General features: G+C 54.7%; 1 protein-coding gene across 7 annotated transcripts in view; it reads right to left on the bottom strand.

Annotated features, from left to right (window-relative positions):
* Window positions 1-23,381, bottom strand: part of CLEC16A (C-type lectin domain containing 16A) — a 193,634-nt gene that overhangs the window by 147,111 nt on the left and 23,142 nt on the right. For all 7 annotated transcript variants that reach the window (XM_075564291.1, XM_075564287.1, XM_075564290.1 and 4 more), the window contains 6 exons: window positions 21,839-21,987; window positions 18,568-18,673; window positions 16,720-16,843; window positions 15,699-15,873; window positions 14,540-14,593; window positions 11,286-11,399 (listed from right to left, as the gene is read on the bottom strand). In XM_075564291.1, coding sequence (XP_075420406.1) covers window positions 11,286-11,399; window positions 14,540-14,593; window positions 15,699-15,873; window positions 16,720-16,843; window positions 18,568-18,673; window positions 21,839-21,987 — 722 coding nt within the window. The remainder of the gene's footprint in view (window positions 1-11,285; window positions 11,400-14,539; window positions 14,594-15,698; window positions 15,874-16,719; window positions 16,844-18,567; window positions 18,674-21,838; window positions 21,988-23,381) is intronic.

A 23,381-nucleotide genomic window follows, 5' to 3' on the forward strand; every position in this document is an offset into this window, starting at 1 on the left:
TGGTTCTGTTTCGCGCCCCAAAATTCCTTACAGGCACCAAACAGAGCTAGTGGCGCCGCAGCACGTGGCTCTGAGCCTGCCTGCAATAACTGGAGAGGCTCAAGTCTCCTCAATCCACAACGAGGTGATCAGCAAACAAACATCTGGCCGGATAAGCGCCAGGGTGACAGATGGCTACATGTACTACATGCCAAACAGCCAGTGTTCCGGGGCTGCCAAACTAGAACCCAAGGCTACCAGAGTGCATGATCACAGCCTGCACGGAGGATGTGGGGGATCCTGTCCGTTTGAAACCTAGTAGGTGGGCGGCCACTTCTGTGAACGAGACCCACGATGGGCAGCATCCCCAGGACCAGGAACATCTTGGCTGCAGAGGCATCAACCAAGGACATGCCCATTTAGCCAGAAACTGACAGCCTGGAGTGTGTGCTCAGTACCACAGCTTGGCAACAAACAGCTGTCACGATGTTAAAAGGGGCCCTGGAGGTGCAGCAGGCTAAGAGCTGGGCTGCTAACTAGAAAGTTGGTAGTTCAAACCCATCAGTTGCTCCATCAGAAGAATTTGAGGCTCTCTACTCCCCATCAAGATTTATGGTCTCAGAGACCCTAAGGAGTGGTTCTGCTCTATCCTAGGGAATCACTGTGAGTCAACATTGACTCGGTGAGAGTGGGGTTACCAGTAATTTACTCTTAAACAGCAACCCCTGGGTGCTGTTAGGTTTTGGGGAGACCAGCTTCAGCTCCCTGGCCCTCTCTAGCTCAGAGACCACCTGCCCTGTGCCCTGCGACACCCAGTACTATTCCTGGTCCTTGACCAGCAGTGGAGGCTTGTGGGATGAGCTGATGGCAGAATATTTCTGAGTATTTAAAATGCCTCTCCAAAGTAAAGATTCCAAAGAAAGTTCCACACTTGAAATGGAGAGGATGCCTAGGAGACCAAACTAGAGGAAAGGACAATGCAGTTGCCACGAGAGCAGTTTAGTCCAAAAACAGGATGGAGTGGGGGGTGGGGGGTGGAAAACAGGAGGAGGGGTGCCAGAGTTACAGGCAGCAGGTAAATCCTGGCTGGAACACAGCTCTTCCAGTAGATGCGTAGCTGAATAGGTGTGGGTGGAAAGAGGAAGTATACCCACAGACGTACAGGCTGACAGGTATTTGTATAGGAGTACTTATCTTTGCTGCAAACATGTGACTGGAAGAGCACAGCAGGGGCAACATTACGAACACTAATCAGACATCCCAACCCTGGAAGGGATGAGCTACTGGGCCTGGGGGCTCAGCACCACAGTGTCCACGGACTCCAAGGTCAACCGACAGAACAGCCCACAAAGGCAACGTTCTCCCTGCTGCTGAGCACTGACAGGGGTCTTAAAAGTTGGTGAGTGACATCTCTTGGTTGACTGTTGGTATAATTATTGGTCGCCTCCTGTCCAGAGAAAATAAAGTGATGCTAAACCAAAGAGATAGAAAAATTAACCAATGAACCACATGGACATAGATCTTCAAAACTCTGAGATCAGAAGAGGTAGATGGTGGCCAGCTACCACTACTACTCCAGAAGGGACCGTTTTTGAAGGTCCTGGACAGAGTCAGGCGAAAGTGTGGCCATAACTAGAAAACATAGTCTTACTGCTCAGTCAGAGAGACACGTGGGAACCCGAGACAGGCTCCCTCAGTCACCATTTTGGAACACCGCCTGGAGCGGAGCTCATTCCCAGCAACACACACCCCTGGATGGGGACACTAACACATTGCAAGGGGGCACACGCCCGAGAATAAGCAACCAGGTGAGGTTGAATGGGGCAGCACTCACCAAGGACAAAGCACAGGAGGGATGGAAAAAGAGCAGTGGGGGCAGGGGGAAGTGGGGGATCTGGCGTCCGGGGGCTGGGAATTGTGAGAATAGCAGCGAATTAGACTAAATGCGCGTGAATGTTAAATTTAAAACGGGTGCCCTCCTCCGTAAAGCCATCCAGCACAACACACTTTCTGAAACATAAGTAAAATGCCTCTTCAATTAGAAGGAACAAAGGTCAAAAAAAGCCCCTCCCCCTTGGCTCACTCAATCGAGCCCATGCTTGGTCCTCCTTCATGAAGTCTACTCTCTAAAGAAAGACATCACATTGTGAAGTACCCGAAACATTTGGTCCAGAAGCCTTGAGCCCACGTCTCAACCATCGCTGGAATTAGCTGTCATGGAAGAAATGACGTGATGTTAGGGCCTGGCATGGGGGCAGCATGGGGTCTGGGGCTGGCCACCAGCTAGCCCCATAAATGGGCAACAACGGGCCACCACCCCACCTCCTGGAGCCTCAGTTTCCCCAGGCAGGACTCTGAATTAATGCAGGTGCTAAAGGAGAGTCTTGACAGAAGCAGTGTGCATCTATAGTGAGTGGGTTCATTTCTTTGCTTTTCCCACAAAGCTTTCAGATCTGTTGGAAGGTCTGGTCGGGGGTACGCAGGCACAGGCCAGTGTTCCCTGGAGCCCAGTTTGAGGCTCCATCCCCAGCCCCTGCTGTCATCATTTCAGTCGACCCACGAATCTGCCAAGAAGACCAGGCTTTCTGCTTGAGGACTGGGCTGACCAAGACTTGCTGACTTTGTCTCATGAGGGTTCAATTAGTGCTCGGGTCTCACTGAGGCCATAAAGTCACTAAATCCAAATCTACAGACCATTATTCCAAGACAACTATTACTGACTGTGGGGAGTTGAGGAATGGGAAGAGAGTGTATAAAGACAAATTCTCTGTGCTCATGATTAAAGAAGCCTGGGAGGCCAGGATTCTGGGTGGAGGGAGGCCTTCACATTTGTGAGTTGGAGAGGAGTCCCAGTGTTATCTTAATGATACCTCTTACAAGCACACAGCTGATTTACTATGCAGCCGGCAGCCCTATTGGTAGGAGCAGGCGTGTTGTTATTGTTCTCCCGACTCAGGTGACTCTTGACCCCCTTCTACCTGCCCCCAGCACTGGTGTGAGGTTACACCCCCAATGAACTCCAGACATCTAGGTTAGGACACTGCCCACCTCATGTATGCGGTGTCCGTGATTAGGAAGGCTTGCATGTCCTGAGACTATATAAATTGATGAATGAATATGAGGGGGTACCCCCCACAAGGAGGTTCCCCCACCAAGTTATTTATTTAACCTTTTTTTTTTTTTTTTTACAAAAAAACCTTATCACCTTCAAAGTACTCACCATTACACTTAATACAATTGTCAAATCTGCGATTCCATTCTGGGAAACATTTTTTAAACTCATCTGTTTGGATGGCTGACAGGACCTACCTCGTGTTTCTCTTCCCCTCTTCAATGTCCTCAAATCACTGTCCTTCCATGTCCCTCTTCATTTGTGGGAACAAACAGAAGTTGCATGGAGGTGAGGGCAGGTGAGGCAGGTGAGTAAGTGTGTGGGCAAGGGAGGCATACTGGTTTTTGCCAAAAACCAGTGCACTGAGATGCCTGCATGAGCAGGTGCATTGTCATGATGGTAAAACGGGGCCTTTTCTGGTCACTCATTGGTATCTTCTGAAAACCTCTAAATAGAAAGCTTTGTTAACACAGGCTGAGCTGGTGGAATGAACTCCAAATGCATTACTAGTCAACATTTTCATCTCTTCGGGAAGTTGACAGAAGTTCAGAACGAGGTTTGTCATCAATCGACATTTCACCTTTTTTGAAACGAGAAAACCACTCGTACACTTGAGTCTTCCCACAGCACTGTCTTTGTAAGCTGCGTTCAACATCACAAGAGTTTCTGTGGCATTTTTCCCTGAGCAGGAAACAAAATTTCACAGCCATGCACTGTTCTCTGAAATCGGCCATCACAAAAAACAAGGTTAAAGCGAAACTGCTTCATAAAAAAATTCACTGTGGCCAGAGAGAACCTTCCCAGGTGACACCACTGGGTGCACACACTCAGAGCTTGCCAAGCGGGAAAGATGTATACTATGAAAGCCCCACCCAGCAGAGCTTTCTTTTTTGGGGGTGGGGGTATCCCTCATACATTCTCTCTCTCTCCCCCTGACCTGGCTACATGGAGGAGGTGACCACCCAAAACTTTTATTTATTCCTTTCAATTATACAATCATCCTTAGGAACCCATCTGGCTGTGGGCTGGTTCCCAGTTTCCATGGGAACCACGCTGTGCATGGGGGCTCAAGGGAGGCCAAACTTGCCTCAGTCAGTGAATATACCTATGTCTTCGGGCCCCCATTCCTTCCTGACTTCTCTTCCACTGTGTTCCCCTTTGCCACGAGGCCCTGACCATCAACCTTCACAGTAGCTGGTGTTTGAGCCCCAAGGGCCCTCCCTACGTGACTGATGGTGCTCACTGCCTCACTGTCCTTCCAATCTATGTGCCCGTCACTTCCCCACTGAGGCTCATCCAAGTCGCCCCACAGAGAAGGGCACCCACACACACCCCCTTCACGGCTTCACCTCTGTTGGGCCAAAGCATGCTTCCTGCTCAAATGTGCTGACTGGTCACTCGTCACTCACTGTCCCCTGCTACTCCCCTAGAAGGGAAGGCTTGGAGCTCAGGGCTTTGCTCTGGACCCTGGTGTCACAACAGTGCTTACAACAGGGCCTGGCACACAGCGCATGGTTGACAATTATCTGATAGTAGAAGACATGATATGGATCCAGCTTAATGGACTCTGGGCCTGGTTTAAAAGCTCTCAAGTCCAAAAAGGGGCAGAGAGCCTGGCAGTGGAAGCTTAGGGAGCCTCTGAGAGAGCAATGAGAAGGGGTGGGTGCTGCTCTTTCTGCTCCTCAGCTTCATGGCCTGATTTCGTGGTAATCTGGAAGGAGCCCTGCTGGCGTAGTGGTTATGGGTTGGGCTGCTAACTGCAAGGCCAGCAGTTCAGAACCACCAGGCATTCCTCAGGAGAAAGATGAAGCTTGGAATCCTTTAAAGAGCTGCAGTCTCAAGAGACTTGTGACCCCCAGAGGCCGATCTACCTTTTCCGAAAGGGTTGCTGTGAGTCAAAATTGACTTGCTACCAGTAAGTTTGGAAGAAGTCCCAGAGGGAAGGCCAGTACGGAGGGAAGGGCCTGTCAGCATGTACTCAGGATGTAGCTCCCACCCCACAGCAGCCTCCAGGTAGAACCTTCCCCTGGGACCCACACCTGCCCACTGCTCTTCCCTGTTGGCTCCTTCTCGGTGGTCTCAGGGCCCCTGGCTTCTCTAGCCCTTGTGTTTGGTGCACCTCTACCCCATGGAGTCACCGTCCTGGACATCGGCTGACGAGTCTCACCTGCTGCCCTGGCAGAAGAGGTGAGGAGCTCGTTCCCCTACCTATCTCATGGGCAGTGGCTGGCTCCTATCGTCTGCAATGTGACAGTCCTCGGCACTGTCTCTGACCTATCAACCGCGCTTATCTGTGAGCCAGCACCACCACTCGTACACCTCCGTGGGTCATCACGGTGCCTCGAAGGGAGAGCAGATGGGACAGACGGTGACAGCCATATGCCCAGGGGACAAACAGACCGAGCTGTCCTCTGAAGAAGGATCTTGACGTATAAGAGTCTCTCTCTTCTGTGTTCTCAGGGACACGCCCCGCTTGCAGGGAGCAGAAAGTGAGCATGGTGAGCCGGCCCTGATGACCCGAGGCTTTTCCCAGGAAGGCAAGGTCCCTGAGGGGCAAGAGCGCATGGGAGGATGCCTGAGCCCATATCTAGTTAAAGCCCAGGCTGGAAGGACAACCTGCAGTAGCAGCAGTGGGGCCCTGCGCCAGTGGACAGGGAGTGGTGGGTCCAGTGCAGCCTGGGCTCTGCAGAGGGGCTCCACGTGGGGTGGCAGGGGGTATGCTAAGAAAGGGTGGATGACCTTTGAGGGGTATGCTCACTCTTCTAGCTCCTCAGAGAATCCTCTGGCAAAACTAGAGCCTGGAGTCCACAGAGAGGAGGTCTGTGACCTTGTCTGGGGACAAACTGGCCTCCCCTCCCCCAGAATTCCCCAGTCCTCATTCTCAACCCAGAGCCAGAGGCTACATAGACACCTGTGTCAGCTGGCTAAGTGTCTGCATTGCCCGGAGATGGACGTGGGGGTCAGCTGAGTCAGAGGATGCAGAAGAAAGCGGGCCCAGCCCTCTGATGATGATGGTTACGCTTGATGTCAGAGCGGCAGCTGCAGTCAGAGTACCTACTCAAGGACTCGGAGACTAATCGAGGGGTTGGCTGTTCAAAGCCACTCAGAAGCCCCTCGAAAAAAGGTCTGGTGAGCTACTTCTGAACATGAGAAACCCTGGATGCCCTCAGCACCCAGCTCTGCACTGGGCAACGGTGGGGTGGCCACCACTAGCCCTGCTATAGCATCCTCCCATGGGTGTCAGACCTCAGATGAGCTTACCAGCCCTAGAAGGCAGATCCCAGAATGAGTGCTCGGCCACCGTGGAAACTGTCTAACTTGTGGACTTGTGATGTGCCTGAGGCATGGTTCGGGAGGTTAAGCACTAGGCTGAAAACTGAGAGGTCAGCTCGAGCCCACTAACTGCTCCAAAAGCTGTGCTGGCCTGCCCCTGTGAAAACATTCACTCTTGGAATCCCAAGGGGGCCCCTTGCCTATCCTGGAGGGTGGAGTGGGGGTGGTTGTTAATGTGAGTCAGGACAGATTGGCAACAGTGGGTGTGATGTGTGCTGCCCTCTGGAATAATCACCTTTACAAAAGCTCAGACCCACTGCTGTCGAGTCCACCACCAATCACAGGAGCCCTGCAGGATATTTCAGACCAGCTCCACGGGGTCTCGAGACTTATCTGCCTCGTTGCTCTCCCTCAGAGCAGTTAGGGAGCTGGAGCCGCAGGGCTGCAGGGAATAACCCCTTTACACTGCATTTGATCTTCTGCAGGCCTAGGAGGATTGTCCCTCTCCCTTTCAGGGCGGAGACATGTTCTTATCCTCGGCAGATCAGGAGCCAGGCTTGGAGCCTCTGTGGACTGCCTCCAGAGCCCTCCCTCCCAGCAGCGCCCGTGCCAGCGTCCTGGGTGGAACTAAAGAGCAGGAGCAGCAGTGACCCCCTCCAACGGCCTTCTCCCAGCCCCCGCCTGAGCCCAAGCGACAGTGGCCCATGAGGCCCCCGCTCTGAGAACCCCCGAAAACACTTCGGGAGACCTGCGTCCCTGCAGAGAATGTTCCTGTGGGCCACCCCACAGGGGCTCTCATGCACAGAGGTCTCCTAGACAGCCCCCCAACACACACACACACACACACACAAACACACACACGGGGCGGGGACCGTGACTTCCCTGGGAACAGAGTCACCCCTAAGTTTTCAGTCCAGGCACACCACAGGTGTCTGCTACGGAATGAGCGAGAAAGTCCACTGCTGTCACCCCAGGAAGAGAAAACCTCCCTTCGGAGAAAGCACCTATGGGCCATGGTGCAGATGTCCTGTCTGGTGTCTGCGTCCACTCTGCCTGGGGACAGGTGCTAGCGGTTTCAGAACTAGCCTTCTCTTCCTCGCCTTCCCCAGACAAGCAGCTCGAGGGGCTCTGGTCAGGGCCCCGGCAGAGCCGATCCCAAGGAGGGAACCACACGAGGCGAAGGCACAGACACTGGCCTAACCACACTGCTGGGCTTCCAGTTTACCCCAAACACAGCCCGCCCCAGCGGCTCGGTCGGTTGCCCCCTCTGCTTTGTGCTCTTCAATTTTGGTTTGGTTTTGTGAAAGAGCTGCTGGTAAGAATGCAGCAATGCCAGGAACTTATCTACAGATGACGGGAAGGAAAAAGTAGGTTAAGGCAGACCAAGAAACTTAAAACCGGTCTGTGCAAACCACATCTGAGTGAGACAGGAAACAAAGGGTGACTGTTCGGCTCCCAGGGAAGGAAGGCAGCCTCACCGTGACTACTGTCAAACAAGGCACAGGCAGGAGTCACCTGGCACGCTTCCTGAATTTCAAGTGTGGCCGCCAGAATACAATGAGGCTCTATTTTGGTGCCTGGGCAATGGAAGTAGCCGGAAGCTGAAAACAGGCACGGTCACCTGGCTGGCATTCTTCCCTCAAAACATGTTCCCTTTAGATGTCCGCCCCAGGGATTGCGTGTGCCCCACAGGCACCGTGTGTGAGGCCTCCAGCCCAGAGAAAGCCCCCTGGAGCCAGAGAGGGCATCCTTCCTGCTCATGCTGCCCAAGGGAAGTGGGTGCCCAGAGTGGTGTCAGGTGCCACGGAGACGATCCCCCCTATCCTGGGGATTGAGCAGAACTGAAGTTCCCTCAGCCGCCATCCTTATGGGAGCAGACCACGCTGCAGCCTCTGGGGGAGTTCTCACTGCCAGCCTCCCGTTACCAGCCACGTGCTTAACTGGCACGCCCCAGGACTCCTTCAGAGACCAGCACACCCTTCTGCAGTGCACTGTGAGCGAGCAAGTGAGCACTGGGTACCAGCATCCCCATCCTGCACGGCAGGTCGGCCTGTGGGGAGATGCAAGTTGGCATCAGGCAAACAGGGTGAGGGCCCATAGGCTCTCTCAGCAGCCTTTCTCACAACTGCCTGCAAATCCACCATCGCTACAAAGAAACAGCCAGACAGGCGCAAACCCCAGAGACCAAATGATACCTGGGCCTGCTTCCTAGAAGCCCAAGGCACCTTCAGCGGAAGGAGGGTGCCAAGGAAGACTGCCCTAGACAGTCCTAGGAGCTGTCATGGGATCTCGAGAAGTTCGGGGACAAAGGGCAGTAAAAAAGGATGCAGTGCGCGGCACACTATTGGTTACTGATGTATGTCTCATCTAAGGAGGCCAGGTGGTGCAGCAGGTAAGTGCTAGCCGGCAGACTGGCGATTCAAACCCACTCAGAGGCTCTGTGGAGAATGGGCTGGTGATCTTCTGTGAGGGCCCCACTGCTCTGTGCTGTGGGGTCACGATGAGTTGGAACGGACTCAACAGCCCCGACAGTGCCAGTGGGAGCCAGTGGCAGGCTGGGGAGAGAGGTAAGTGCAGGGCTGGGCTCACGCCTTGGTGGAAGGGGACTGCAATACTCCCGGCAGGGACCTGAGCACACTGGGACCAGATTCCCGGCCACCACCCCACCCCCGCCCTGCCACACCTATTCCTGTTCCACAGCCTCCATTTCCACCGCGGATGACCATAACCCAGCTACACACATGTGGGAACCGGGCTTGAGAGGCCTAAGGGCCAGGATGCATCCTGTCTGGCTAGGCACGATAACCCCCTCAACGACCAAACTGTTTCTGCTTTAAACCGTTTACTGAGACCCCGTGTTTTCCAATGGAAGGCATACTGAAATCCAGGGACCATGTATATCGTTATATGGGACACACATGTCCCAGGTGGGCCCCGGTGGAAGAACTGGTGGTCTGAAGACCGTGTGTTCACATTCCTGCAGTTACACAGGTACTATGGACAATTGGGATGGCAGGTGTCCGAGACATCTGATAGACTAGAAATGTGGGTGGGTGATATCTCACAGATCACTGAGGATTAAATATGATTTTTTCCACCCTCACCAACAGCCCTGTGAGTCGGGCTGCCTGTCTCTGTTCTGAAGGGGCGAGAGAACATGCCCAAGGCTACCCAGAAGGCAGCGTGCCTCCCCCTGCTTTCGCCTCACCTGAGCTGGCCTCCCGCAGGCCGCCACAGGGAGCCACCCCAGGTACAAACAGACCAAGTCTACATTTTTTGACTGAAGCATGTCAAAACATGCATGGGGAGCAAATATGTCCTGCCCACACTGCCTACTCACAGGTGAGATCCTCCCCACCCTTCCCCCCCCTCCTTCCTTTGACTTTCAATTAGGGTACTCCAAAAGGCTCATGGGAAAGCAGCACTGAAAGGGGACACTTCTGAAGGCCCCCCACCCCCTGCCCATCTATCTGACACGTCTCTCCCTCCCACTTGACGGGAAAGCTCCACTGAGACAAAGATGTCCTATCTTTTTGTCCATTCTGAGAACCAGCAGGCTGCCTGACCCAGAGAATGAGCTTAGGCAACGCTTGTTGAATGAATCAGTAATGGGACAGGCCAGACAGAGGCTGTGAGGAGGCCCTGTTCCATTCAGCTGAACCAACGCTGCTACCACCAAGACAGAACATTTCCGGGAACCCTTTCAGGGACTTGAATGCGCTCCTGAATAACAAACGGCACCACCAAACCACTGTATTCCATGGGCACCTCTAGTAATTGTGCTCCGTGAAGACTGCTCCTGCAGCCTGCATTCCACCTGCTTCCTCACATGTGTGGGGGGTTCTGCCACAGAGCCTGGCTGCCTTTGTCTACACCAGCGGTTCTCAACCTGTGGGTCTCGACCCCTTTGGGGATTGAACGACCCTTTCACAGGGGTCACCTGATTCTTAACAGTAGCAAAATTAAGAGTAATGAAGTAGCAACGAAAATAATTTTATGGTTGGGGGGGGCACCACAAGACGAGGAACTCTATTACAGAATCGAGGCATCAGGAAGGTTGAGAAGCACTGGTCTAAATGTTCTCTGTTCATTGCAGCAGTGGCTACGATGACAGGCAAGGTGCCCGTTGTCAGGGGCTCAGAGAGTGTGAGGACATGGACCTAGGAAGGGCTCGGGTATGAAGGCACAAACATGGGGCGGGGGGTGGGGGTTAGGTTGTATTCCGGTGAGGGATGGTGGAGGAGTGCTGGAAGAGACTCTGGGGGTCAGACTGGTACAAAGTGCAACCGGTAGCCTTGGGCAGACCTCAAGTCTGCCCTGTGGAGAGCCCAGTTTCTGGGAACTTGCAGGTAGGGATAGTTTACATAATAATGAAGACTTCCATCTTCTCCGTAACAGGTGAAGACCAACAGAGCAAGAGCAGGCCAGAGAGGACCAGCTCCCTACGGACGCACAGGAGCCTAACTGGCCCCAAGCCCCATCACTCCTATGCTCTCACCAAGCCAGCCAGCTTCATGCAGCACAGCCTTGGGAGATGAGTGTGCGGGCCACTGCATTTACCGAACACTTTCCAACACGCTATCTCACTCTGTCCGCTGCCGCTGGCTCACAGAGGCGCACTCTGCCGTCAGAGTGGTAGGGTCTGCTTCGCGGCAGGCCATCCATCAAATGCACTGTCACTACTTCACCCCAGATAACCTGGGTGCAAGTGACAGGACTCTGGTCACAAACCCTTCCAGTGGGTTCCCCCTCCTTGGGGCCCTGCAGTGCGTCAGGCAGAACTGTGCTCCACACACTGTTCTGCTCCCAGGGGGCTGGGCTGCTGCGGCCCCCCTGTTGCTGTGCGAGCCGGGCTGAGCACAGGTTTCTCATTTTAGAGAGTCAACAACACGAGCAAGGGCCTGCAGAGCTCAGGACTTACAGTACTTCTCTGAACATCCTGCTCGGTCTTGACGTGCATCTCAGCGGGATCGCCGTTCAGAATGACCTCAGCAAGCGAGTTTACCAGGGGTGCATGATGTATAATTAGGAAGACCTGATGAAGAGAAGAGACAGGACTCCAATTACAGCGTGCACGCTCCCTTCCTCCACCTGAAGGTGCCGTGCTGGGTGCCATTATCCCTTCTGAGATGCGTCCCTCCCTCAGACCTGCAGGCGCTGCCCGCTTGGCTCGTGGCTCTGCACCGGACGGAAGCTCATTGCAGGGAGACCATCCCTCGTGGCTGGCTGAAACCAAATCCGGCCGAAATGGAGCAACACAGGAAAGAAACAGCCAGACCAAGCCGCTCCCGCCTTTCCACAGGCATTTTCCCGTCAAATTCAATTAGGATAAGGCTGGAAGGCACCCTCCCAAGCTGGAGTTCCCGGGGAACCGGGCTGGGTTGTCTTGTTTCAATCAAGGGCTCGGCAAAGGAACAGGCTCTGACCTCTGTGGTGGGGTTCAGCACAGTGCTGGGTCCCACGGCGCTGTGAGAGGTGTGAAGCTGTGGGGCAGGAAAGCCACACACGCTAGCGACAGACCGAGCCTCGCCAGACCACCCTCCGAAGGCACTAGCTTGCCAGCGACATCACCCTGTTGCCTAATATCTGCAGGCACGTAGAGCTGCCTGAGACATGCCTGCTGCTTCATTCTCAAGCATAAAGGCAGCACAGTGTCAAAGGGTGTGTGGTTTTTGTGAGGAGGGGGTGTGTACTCTGTATTTGCTTCTACATGCACAAAAGAGGGGTTCTTGACCTAGCGCAAGTGACATCTGGGCCTGATGACTCTCTTGCTGCAGGGCTGTGCTGTACCAAACAGAGGGTTGAGCAGCACCCGGCCTCCATCCATGCGATCCCAGTGACACTCCCTCGCCCTGCTGGTCAGCCCAAATCATCTCCAGACACAGCCCCAGGGGTGGAGCTCACACGAGAACCATTGTGTGGAGAACCTCTGGGAGGACACAGGAGGAGGCTGGACCTGCAGTTGTCCCTGAGGAACCACTAACTACAGGTGTCTCCGGGAGACCTGTACCTATAGTTGTCTCTGGGGAGTTGTATTTGTGGTTCTCTAAGAACCTGTGATCGCAGTTGTTTCTGCAGGCAGAAACAAGCAGACAGACCAAGATTGGGAAAGAAACTTGATTTTCACCTGTTTCCACTTTTAGTTTTTAAATTATCTTTCATTAACAACACCACCAAAAAGGACGCTTTTTGTTACAAACCTGGTTGGGGACCCTGGTGGCTTCCAGGCAGTGGATCAGGCTCCTGGGCCAGGGGGAGACTCTACCCTCACTGTCATTCTGCACAGCAGTGTAGTGTCACATCACATGTACACAAAATAAACAAAAATGAAAGGGGTTGCTGACCTCATAGCCAAGGACCGCACCTCCCTAAAACAAAACACACCTGCTCCTAAAGTTCTCCAGGACCTGTCATCTAGAATGCAGATGCTGGTGCTGCCTCTTGAATCCAGAGGGCGCCATACCTCACGTGACCACAAAACAAACCTGCAAAGCACTGCACCCACTCATGCCTCCTGGCCGGCCCACAGCACTCGGCGGGGTGAGCACCCACGCGGCCTAGCAGACAGAAGCGAGGCGTGCCTGTGGGCGTGTCCAGTGCCATCTAGCATCTCTCTGCAGACAGACAGCAGTGCTGGGAGGGCACGGCCAACTGGGGCCGTGGAAATGTCTTCAGGCCACGCTACCTGCCCATTCCCTTCCTACAACTGGAATGCTGCCCACATGAAGCTTCCTGGTTCTGCAGTTAGGGTTACGATACCCAGTGGGCCTGTTTCACTTTACGGTGGTGCCATGGAGCGGCGCACAAGGGCTTTCAGAACACGGAGCGATGCCCAGTTTTAGTTTTCATACAGTCAAGCAGCAGCAGTTCAATATAACTCAATGGAAATGGGGCGGGGGAAGAGGAGTGGGAGTGCAGACGGAAGTGCCAGCAGTTCAAGCCCACCAGCCGCTCTGCAGGAGAGAGGTGAGGCTGTCTGCTCCTGTGAAGATTTACAGTCTCGTGGGTGTGGTTTTGGTTTATCATGCGAGTTGCATTTTCAGAGAGACACGGACACAGTAACTGGATGTGTGAGCTACTGGTCTCTGAGGAAGAAGCCAAGAGAAGGCGTCCCACAAGAAGGTCTGGGCTCTCCCCTCAAGTGCCAGTGTGCGGGCTGGCAGCTGAGTCCTGAGGGAGCCTCAAGAGGAAAGGGCCTCGAGGATGCTTCCACAGAATTCCTGTGACCGCACAGCTACCCTGGCCAGCCCGGCCACACTCCCAGAATGCCCAGCAGGAGCTGCTGGCAGAGGCAGGGGTCGTGCTGGGCTCTGCCACACAGAGGGGCATTCAGACAGAGCCCTGAGTAGACTTGGGATGTGAAAGTGCCCAGGAGAAGCCGGAGCAGTCAGTCTTCTTGGGCCAGCTGGAGAGAGCCCCAGCCCTCTCCTCCCAGCAGCCCAGGGTGGAGGTGGAACGGCCTGCTTAGGTCAAAGAAAAGGAACCCCTGTGCCGTTGCCGAGGCGGAAACCGAGCTCTGCGCAAATGTCCGCCTACTTGACAGTCTGAGGAGATGGCCAGAGCCCGTAATCAAAATATTTCCACAGTTATGTAACTGGGTCGCCATGGAGCTTTCCCTTCTGTAAATACTGCATGATGATGAGAAGGAAGCACGCTTGTTTAAGCAGAGGAAGCAGACAAAGTGGCTCAAGACACTGATTTGGGAGCTGCGGCTGTGAAAGGATATCTTCCAGAAGGTAACTGGGGACAAAAGCGCCATGGCAAAAAGCCTTAAAAACAGCCTCCTTAAAGGATGCGTGTGAGACTGAGGTGGTGGTGCCTGACCCCTCTGCACACTCGGGGTCCTGTGGGTTGGAGCTGGTTTCCAGATGCCGTGAGTCAGACTCACACAGCTCAGCTCTCCAAGGTACGGAGCTGGCACCCTCCCTCCCCACTGTGTCCACTCTATCCACCACCCTGTCCCTTCCCACTCTGTCCAACACCACCGTGAGGTCACCACCCACCTCTGTGGATGGCGAGCCAACGCAACTTCCCTTTCTGCTCATGGTTCCTCTTTCTCAACTGGGGGCCCCAGGGCGCGAAGGCGGGCACGGTGGCCTGGGAGATTTCTGCAGGGCAGCAGTGCTCTGAGGTGGCTCCTGCTGGGATGGGAACCCAGGGCAGGGGAGAACGTACCTGGGAGAGAAGGTAGAGAGACACGGGCAGGCTGATTTTCGGGCGCTCTCCTCCCTGGGGACAATCGGAGGTGAGAGAGAAGTCCACGTCAGGTGAGTGAGCCACAGATATGCGAGCTCTGGGTGAACGAGGGGCACCTGGGACCCACCCTGCTCGGTGACCTGGGCTTCCCCACCCTGTGCAGCAGCATGGGCAAGGCTGCTGTCGCCCACCTGAATCCCTCAGGCTGGCCTGAGCAAAGTGTGTGCTCCCTAAGTTACCAAGACTGTGAGTCCCCCCAAGTGGAGGGCACAGGGGGGCCTGTTCTCAGGAAAGGCGTGAAACATAGACAGGCCTGAGTTTGTGCTGAGTGCCTGGTGTTTCCCAGCCTTCTTCCGACAGCCTCAAAGGTCAACTGCCATGCCCAAGGTTACATAAAGCGAGGAAAGGGAAGGTCTGAGAGCCCATGCCTACCCCCAGCGCTGCTTTGGAGGGGGGGTCTCATGAGGGCTGCCGTGGCTTTACTTACTCATTTGTGAGAATCCTTGTGTTTCATTTCCAAAGAGCAAGCCTTTGGGACACATATGGGGCTTGAAGCCTCTGGCTCTACCCTGCCCTCTTCAGGGGCTCGCTCTCATCCTCTGTGCCCCCACCCCAATCCCTATACCACAGGAGCCACTGGGAAGAAGCGCCTGCTGGGACCAGCAATTCTCAGAGAAGGAATCTGGAACCATCTGCTCTGAATGGCCTGGGGGCAGGTGACACTGGCAGCTTCCCAGTCCCACTCTGGAGCAGATTCCTGGCAGGCCCCGAGTCTGTACAGCACCCCTCAAGGGCTGACTGGAGGCTGGACATCACTGCCCTTGCCTGCTGCTAAGTGTCCATGGTCTCCTTTCTATCTCAGAGCAAGTGTGGCTGCTGGCTGGACCTACCGCAAGTCACTCAGCTCGGGCAGCCACCAGGAATAGAAACCCCTCGGAGGAAGTCCGCACACAAACCCCAAACCCACACGCCGAGGGGCGCCTGTTTCCTTCTGATGTCAGTCGTCCTCTCCTGTCATTCGCTTTCAGTCTGCACTCAGGCGCACACGCACACCACTCTGTCTCACACACACACCATCTCCCATACACGCGTTCTCACCCACTGGTCCCCCTGGACCCGTAGGCCCAGCCCCCCTCACTTTGTCCTGGTGCTCCAGCGAGTACACGTAGAGCGGCAGGAAGAGCCTGTTGAGCAGGTGGTCGGTGAGCACGTCGTTGAGGAACTCGCAGTTGATGATGAGGATGTCATTGAGATAGTGCAGGTGGTCCAGGTGCTCAGCTACCAGGTCGCTCAGTTTCCCCCGATTCCGGTGCCTGCCGGGAGAAGAGGCCTTAACCGGAGGCTAGTGCCAAGAGCTGGGGACTCAGGTCACCAGAGGTGTGTAGTCTGTCTCAAGGCCTGAGTGGTGGGAAACAGGATGAGAAAGCAGAGGTCTGCTACAGTGCAGTTCAGTGGACTGCAGGGGGACCCCACCTTAGAGAGGGCTGCGTGCCACTCACCCCACCACAGTAAAACACCAAATCGTGTAAACAAAGCAAAATCCGGGGTATGGCTCCCTGCAAGCCATTGCACAAGAGTAGCCACTAGCCAATGCGGCACAATTCTCCTGAGTCTCAAGATGAGCCCTGTGAATGGAGCAGTAACTCTTGGCTATTTGAAGCGCTCTAGCAGCGTTCAGAGACCTCCTCCCCAACTGGCTCTATGCACAGGACACCTGCCCAGCCCAGGCCAGCCCCAGGTGTCTGCCTCCTCGCAGCTCAGCGAGGACCCTCGGAAAGAAGCCTCTTCCCACCCAGAAGGACCTCAAATGGCCGGTGGTCACTGTTGCCCCACCCCCACTGCCATCTCTCTGGTAAAGATGGCAGATAAGACAGGTGGCTTATAGTTTATTTGTTTGATTTTCGTCACAGGTGTTGGGGTGTGGCACACCAACTGACCACAGACCTCGATGAGGGGCACCTGACTTATTATCAACTTCCCACTGTTATAAACAGGCGGCTAGAACCTTCTCGAGTACAAGTCCATACTCTCCCTTCACACAGGTAGAAAGTTTTGTTTGCATGTTTATGCTTCCTCACTGAAAATGGATCCTCCCTGATCGCTCCATCTACTCAGCACATAGGGGGCTGGGGGGGGGGTGTGCACGTGCAGTCACTCACTCCTCGTCCGTCTGCACACAGTTGTCCAGCTCAATCACGTGACTCCCGATGAACCACACCAAGTTGGAGAAGTAGGGCACAGCCGTTTTGTCCCTGATGTAGTGCAGCATGGCCTGGTTATCCACTGAGAAGTCCGCAAGGGGGAGGAGGAGGAGGAGAAAGCGAAGTGACAAAAGCACTAAATAAGTTAAGACTTGGGGAAGTTTAAAAATAACAAAAAGAAACAGAGAAAAAGCTCTCTCCTCTCATCCTGAATCTTTGCTATCTTTCCTGGAAACATTTGGAAATGTTCATCATCACACAACTCTACTTATCAGAGGCTGTTCGGATGCAGTGTGTTACCATTAAGAAAACACGTTCCTTGGGCTACACATCAACAAACAGTGCACTAAAAGGCCTATGGTCAAAGCCACCACTCTCTAGCCCACTGCCCACACTGACAAATAAGGATCAATTCAGAAAGCTGAGAAGCAGAGGTTAATAACTTACATGACACTGGAATAAGGAACACGGGGCTCGTCATTGGAGGAAGGGCAAAAACAGACAACAGTTAAGAGGGTTAGGAACGGAGATGGTGAGACAGGTTGCTCAGAGGGCTAGGAGCGAGGGCAGGAGGCATCTAAACAGAAACAGACAGGTTAGGAGAGAGCAGGAGGTACCCCAGAGAGGGTGGGCCCGGCGTGCAGACTGAGCAGCCCAGTGTGTGGAGTGGACTGCTGAACACATGAATGCATTTTCATACTAAGATGGCAGCGTCTTGGGCAAGTTCCCCCATTAAAAGTGTGAGTAACTTGCCTTCCTCCCAATCCCCCTCAAGGAAGCCCGTCAAAGTCAATGCAGAGGCGTCTCTGCGGGCCACACTTGGCCACCGGGCCCTGGGCTTTTGACTCAGGGTAGGCTGAGAACGACTCTTTAATTGTAATGGGACCCCAGAACTCCACTGGAGTGAAGCCCACCAAATAACGACACCTCCACCCCACCCCCAATCAACATGTGCTGATCCAAGGCCCTGGATCCCGGAAAGGGTGGTGACCACAGGGGTCCTGCCCTAGGCAGAGAGCGTCATGGGGAGGCCGTGAAACTCCTTTTTGGGACCTGGGGTCTAGCTGGCCTTGGGGTCCCTGCACTGGGAGGCCCTGGGGAGGTTTTCTCCTGGAGCCAACTTTTGTGGGATTAAATAGCTCTCCAAATAGGAGGGACTCATTCATGCTGGGCTTTGAGAAGACAACACTGCCCCCTGCTGTATGTGCCGTGAACGGCCTTCATGCATTAAAAACCAAAACCCCACTGCCTGGGGGCGGATTTGGACTCCACAACTCTCCATCCAGCGCCCGAGGCTGCAAAGCTTTTCCGGAGTAGACCGTCTCACCTGTCTGGTAGGAGCGGGTGGGTCTGCAGCGCAGGGCAAAGCTTTTCTTCCTGATTTAGCTTTCTGGACGTGTAGTTTATAAAACACCAAATCAAATCCCACGCTCTGCCTCTAAGGTCAGCGCCAGCAATGCGAGTCTGTGGGGTCTGTCACCCACCTTGGCGGGGCCCTCTGGCTGCTACTCTAGCCCTTGTTTGAGGAAGGTATTTGTGTTCCTTCTCTGACAAGTCCACCTCCCACAGGCTCCACGGGCGCTGGCTTTCAAAGGTTTGCCTCACGGCCTGGTCACCTCAAAGCTCACACGTGCTCTCTCAGGACCCCACGATCTCGCTAAGCAGCAAGGGGAATTTAACCCAAGGCCCCTTGGGCACAGGGGATCAATGATGTGTCAGGTGGCGCATGCTCGTGGGTACTAGGCATCCAGGGCTTCTCCTACACTATACCCTGCTGGTTTCCAGAGGGGGGGGTGGGTTACTTACCTTTGTACACGTTCAAAGTTATGGTTCTGACAGCAATTCTAACCATGCTTTCGGGATGATTAAAAAATTTGATGGCTTCTGTATACAGGGCAAAGTCGTTAGTGTGCTAAAACACAAAAACATATCGGAAATGAGTTAACAGCTCACACAATGGACCTGCCCCCAGTCCACCCCAGCTTGCCAGATTCTGAAGCCCAATAATGCTACCAACAGGAAAGCGATTCGGTAAGCGAGACCCAGAGGGGAATACAGGAAGAGGGTGCTGTGTGAGGATCCTGCTTGGAGGCGAGGCCGTGGGCAAAAGAGGCACGGGTTCCCAAAAAGACAAAAAAGGCCTGGGTCCCTAACGCGCTCCCTGCCTGCCCTGGTAGCTGTCTGACGGGGCATTTCTAAGCTCTGCATCCTCATCTGCAGCCTAGGGACAATGGCTGCTCTGTAGAGACCAGCATCCAGTAAGGTCAGTCAGGTTCAGCCCTTCCACTGGGGCCTGACTGCAATAAGCACTCAGCACTGGCGGACGCGGCTGGCGGGAGCTGCTCTCAACCAGTAACAGGCCAGCGTGTGAGTTGCATTACACGTGGACTCTCTGCTGGCTATTATGGGAACATTGTCCGGGAAGATAAGGGCTCCAGGAGTTTTATGACATTTAAAAAGGGGCTGTCTGAGCCGCAGGGCAGAGTCCACAGGCCCGGGCTCTCTTGCCTGCTGCCCTCTTGTGGCCAATCCTTCCAGAGCGCTTGGGACGTGACTGTTTAGGAAGAAGGAGGCTCTTCTGTTATGCCAATCAGGCCATGCTGAGCTAGAGACTCAAAAACTCACTGCCATTGGTCCATTCCGATTCATGGGCACCTAGGATGGGCCCTACACCCAGTCACTCCTGAGTTACACGACTAGCAGATGAGACACACGTGCGAGCGCGCGCGCACATGGGAAGGCTCGCCCCCAAGCACAGGGACTCGAGGACCGCAGGCTGAGTCCAACACCAAGCTCACTGCCACGGAGCCCTGGCTGAGGACCACCAACCTCCAGACTGTGAGGAAGGACACTCGTCCTTCAAAGCTGGCTGCCCACCTGGGGCATATCTGATAACGGTACAGGCTGCTCTCTCTTGGGTTGGGAGCAGCTCGATGGCCGCCAGTGTGTTTAGAGGGGACTAAGCTCCTGTACGGCTGTGGGAAGCAGAGGGTGCAGACGATAGCTGTCCAGTGCAGACAGTGCCACTTTGACAACGCGCAGCACCTGTACACTCGAATGGTAGCTTCTGGCTGGTCCACTGGAGGGATGAAACCAAGTCCACCTCCAAACTGAGGCCACAAGCAGCCTTCTGGAGCCCTGGTGGGGGAGGGCTGCTAATCGCAAGGATAGCAGTTCGAAACCACCAGCCCCTCTGCAGGAGAGAGAGGAGGATTTCTGCACCTATACAGTTACAGACTCAGAAACCCTCAGGGGCAGTGCCACCCTCCCCTCTAAGGTCACGATGAGGAGGCACTGACTGGATGGATGGTAGCGAATGGTTTGGGGCAGAGGAGTCCCCTGAAGACAGCAGCATGCTCTTCCAGAAGAATCCCTCTGGCCTACAATCCCAGTGCTAGCCCTCTGTGAGGGCAGTCTGGCCACATGTCAGTGGAAGGAGCGATCCAGGGAAACTCATGTTGTAACGTGGTTACAGAGCACCTGCTACAGGCCACATGGTGTCAAGTTTTAAAACCCCACACATTTTGTGCCCACTGTTTCTTCTCTCTGAGGACCAAACAAAAAGTTCAGGTGTTGCTGCCAATCCCTGTGGGGCAGTGGGAGGGGCTGGAAGTATGTGGGAGTGTGGACTGCCCAACCTGAAGATGGTACCAGCTGGCAAACAGCAGGTGGTTGTGTGCTGGCAGCCCAGGGCCAGCCGGTGTGGCCAAAGGCATATGGCGGGAGTGATGTGTATGAGTTCTAGGGCAGGGTCATGAAAGACATTGCCGTGTCCACGATGCACGAGTCACGCAAGCAGCCCACGGGGAGACCATGACCAGAGGAACTGAGGCCTCCCCCCCAAGTGGCCACAGGAGTGACCTAGAGAGCAGTGCCTCCAACCCCAGGCCGACCCTCACAGGACGCAGTCTCCCAAGAGGCCCAGCTCAGGGTTCCTGCAGGCATTCAGCATGGGACCTCCAAGGAAGCCTGTGGGCGGGCCTGGAAGTGAAGGGGCACAGAAGGTAAGGGGTCCCTTGAGGTTTTCAGGGATGGCATGGCATGTGAGTATGTAAAATCTGGAGCTGGGGCAGCCCTCCACAGGCCATGAGGGGGTGAGTCTGAGGAAGGTGCCAGGAGCGTGATCGTGAGGCAGGGTGATGGGGAAGCTGGGTCCCTGATGAACCAGCCTGAGGACAGCTGGTGCTGGCAGCAAACTGCCCTCCTTTAAAAAACAAACAACTAACTAGTGAATTTTGGGAAGAGCAGCAACATTTTTTATATGAAAAAACAAACCAACCCACTGCCATCGATTCGATTCTAACTCATAGCTAGCCCATAGGACAGAGTAGACCTACTTCCTGGGGTTTCTGAGACAGTGAGTCTTTATGGGAGCCTCGACTTTCTCCCAGAATGGCTGGGGGGGATTGAACTGCTGACCTTTGAGTTAGCAGCACAACACATAACCCACTGTGCCACCAGGCTACTCATTCATTTCAGGGGTTCACAATTCTCCCCCAGGGGTTCTAGAAATGTAAAAAACAGCAACGGCCACAGCCAAGGGAGCCAGGCATAAGCAGGGGCTCTGAGGACATCCTCTCAAGGGATGTGGCATGGCAAGCGTGTGCGCCAGAGCCGGGGGCCTGCCTCGCTTGTCCTGGGTCTCACAGTGGGCCGGCTCCTGCTTTTCTCCTTGGAGGAGGAATAGCTGCCTTTGCTTTCCTGGCAGGGTCCAGCTTTCAGGGTTTTATTGGGTAGGTAGGGCCATCTTCCAGATGAGGAAGCTGAGGCTCAGAGAGGAATGGGGGCTTCCCAAAGGTCACACAGCAGGGCAGCGGCAAAGCTGGGCCTCACCCAGGAGCCTGCCTACCCCACAGAATAACACTCTCTCGATACTCTCCCAGGTCAACTGCCGGGGACTGCTCGCAGGTGACCTACATTTCATTTTATATGTAAACATGGAAAGGGACTTTGTTAAATGTATTAAACATTTATAATGGAACACGCGAGAATCCAACCCTGGTCCTGAAAAGAAACTAGGCAGCAGCTGATGTGCACATGCTCTGTCACCCACATGCACCTCGTGGTCGCGACTTACCTCATTGTAAAAGAAATGAACGGTGTGGTTGTTGAGTTTTAACGAGAGCGTTTTCAGGAATGATATGTAGTATGCCATTATCTCCTCGTCAGAAAAATCAAACTTGTGCACGATGATGGAATTGACATAGTTGTTGGAGAGTAGATAATCTAGGAGGAGGCGGGAAGAAAGGAGAGTGCAAGGCCGACAGTTAGGGGCTGCGGGAGGTACAGGGCGAAGACCCTCAGTGAACCTGCTGTGGGGATTCGAGAAGCCAAGCGAGAGCAGCTCCCCCTTCACCCGGAACCATCTATGCCTGGCCACGAGGAAGTTCAAAGGCATGGCCAGAGACAGCATCCCCTCCCCACCCCCTCCGCAAGGGACACTGAAACATTTGGTTTCTCTGTGGCAGGCATTCCTCAAAGGGCCAGGGGCCGGAGGTCGGCTGGTCAGAAGGTAAGTGCTCTATGTGCCATGATACACGGCCCCACTTTGCTAGCCACAATCATGTCACTGCCCCACTGCCATCCAGGCCTGCACAGCTGGGAGCTCCCCGCTCTGGGCCGCATGGCCCTGATGAGCCTTATCATGTTGCAGGCCAGCACAGAGCTCAGACTCAAGAGAGGCTGATTCACTGGACCAAGGGCACAGAGAGGTAAGTGGCAAAGGTGTCGCCAGTGGAAGTCAACAATAAAGGCCGGGTGGTGAGGGCCTGCGGCCACTCCTGATTCCTGCCCCTGGGGGGTGGGGGGGGGGCGCGCTGAGCTTCGGCCTGGCAATGGGTGCTGTGTGCCTGCAGAGTTTGAAAGACTGGCCAGTAGGTAGACTCACTTGTCCAGCTGGGCTGGCTGGCACCGTGGTGGTGGCAGAGGAACGGGAAGGGTGTTTGGGTATACTCTGTATGGGGGCTTTGGGCCTGGAACCATGTGGCCTGACAGCATGGTTGGGTCTGTGCACTCAAACACATCCTCTCCCTGGGGAGGGATTGGGGACTTACCCTCTGTGGGTGGTGGGAGGACCCTGGGGGCAGTGGCGACACCACCAACTGGGTGGCTGGGGCTTTCCCCCTGCCCCCTCCCTGGGTGGCTGCCCTCCTGAGGGCATCGACCTAGGAACCTATGTCACCTCAGGCTTCAGGGCCTTCGGTCACTGAGGTCACCAAGTCCAGCAGACGCCAGGTGCCTTGGTGGAAGGAAAAGCAACTTGTCACAACGAGAGCCTGGAAACCACCTAGAAGCCCTTTTTGGGGCTGAAAGAGCTCGGGGGCGGCCAGACTCAGCAGCCCCTGAAACAGGCAGCATCACAGCCAAGACAGGCCCAAGAACCAAAGCATAGAGCAGAGGTCCCTGTCGAGGTGGCAGCTCCTGGAGGGGCTTCCTTTCTGTAGTTCTCTCACATTTGGGGCTTGTTGTTTTGTTTCTGTTATGGATGGTTTTTACAGAGATGCTCTCTTTCTGGGACTCAACTCACGCCATGGAGTGGGTTTTGATGCACAGCAGCTCTACAGGACAGAGCAGACCTGCCCCCGGGGGCCCCAAATGGCCGCTCTGCATGGGAGAAGAAA

This window comes from Tenrec ecaudatus, chromosome 12 (assembly GCF_050624435.1).
Source record: "Tenrec ecaudatus isolate mTenEca1 chromosome 12, mTenEca1.hap1, whole genome shotgun sequence".
In the NCBI taxonomy this organism is placed as follows: Eukaryota; Metazoa; Chordata; class Mammalia; order Afrosoricida; family Tenrecidae; genus Tenrec; species Tenrec ecaudatus.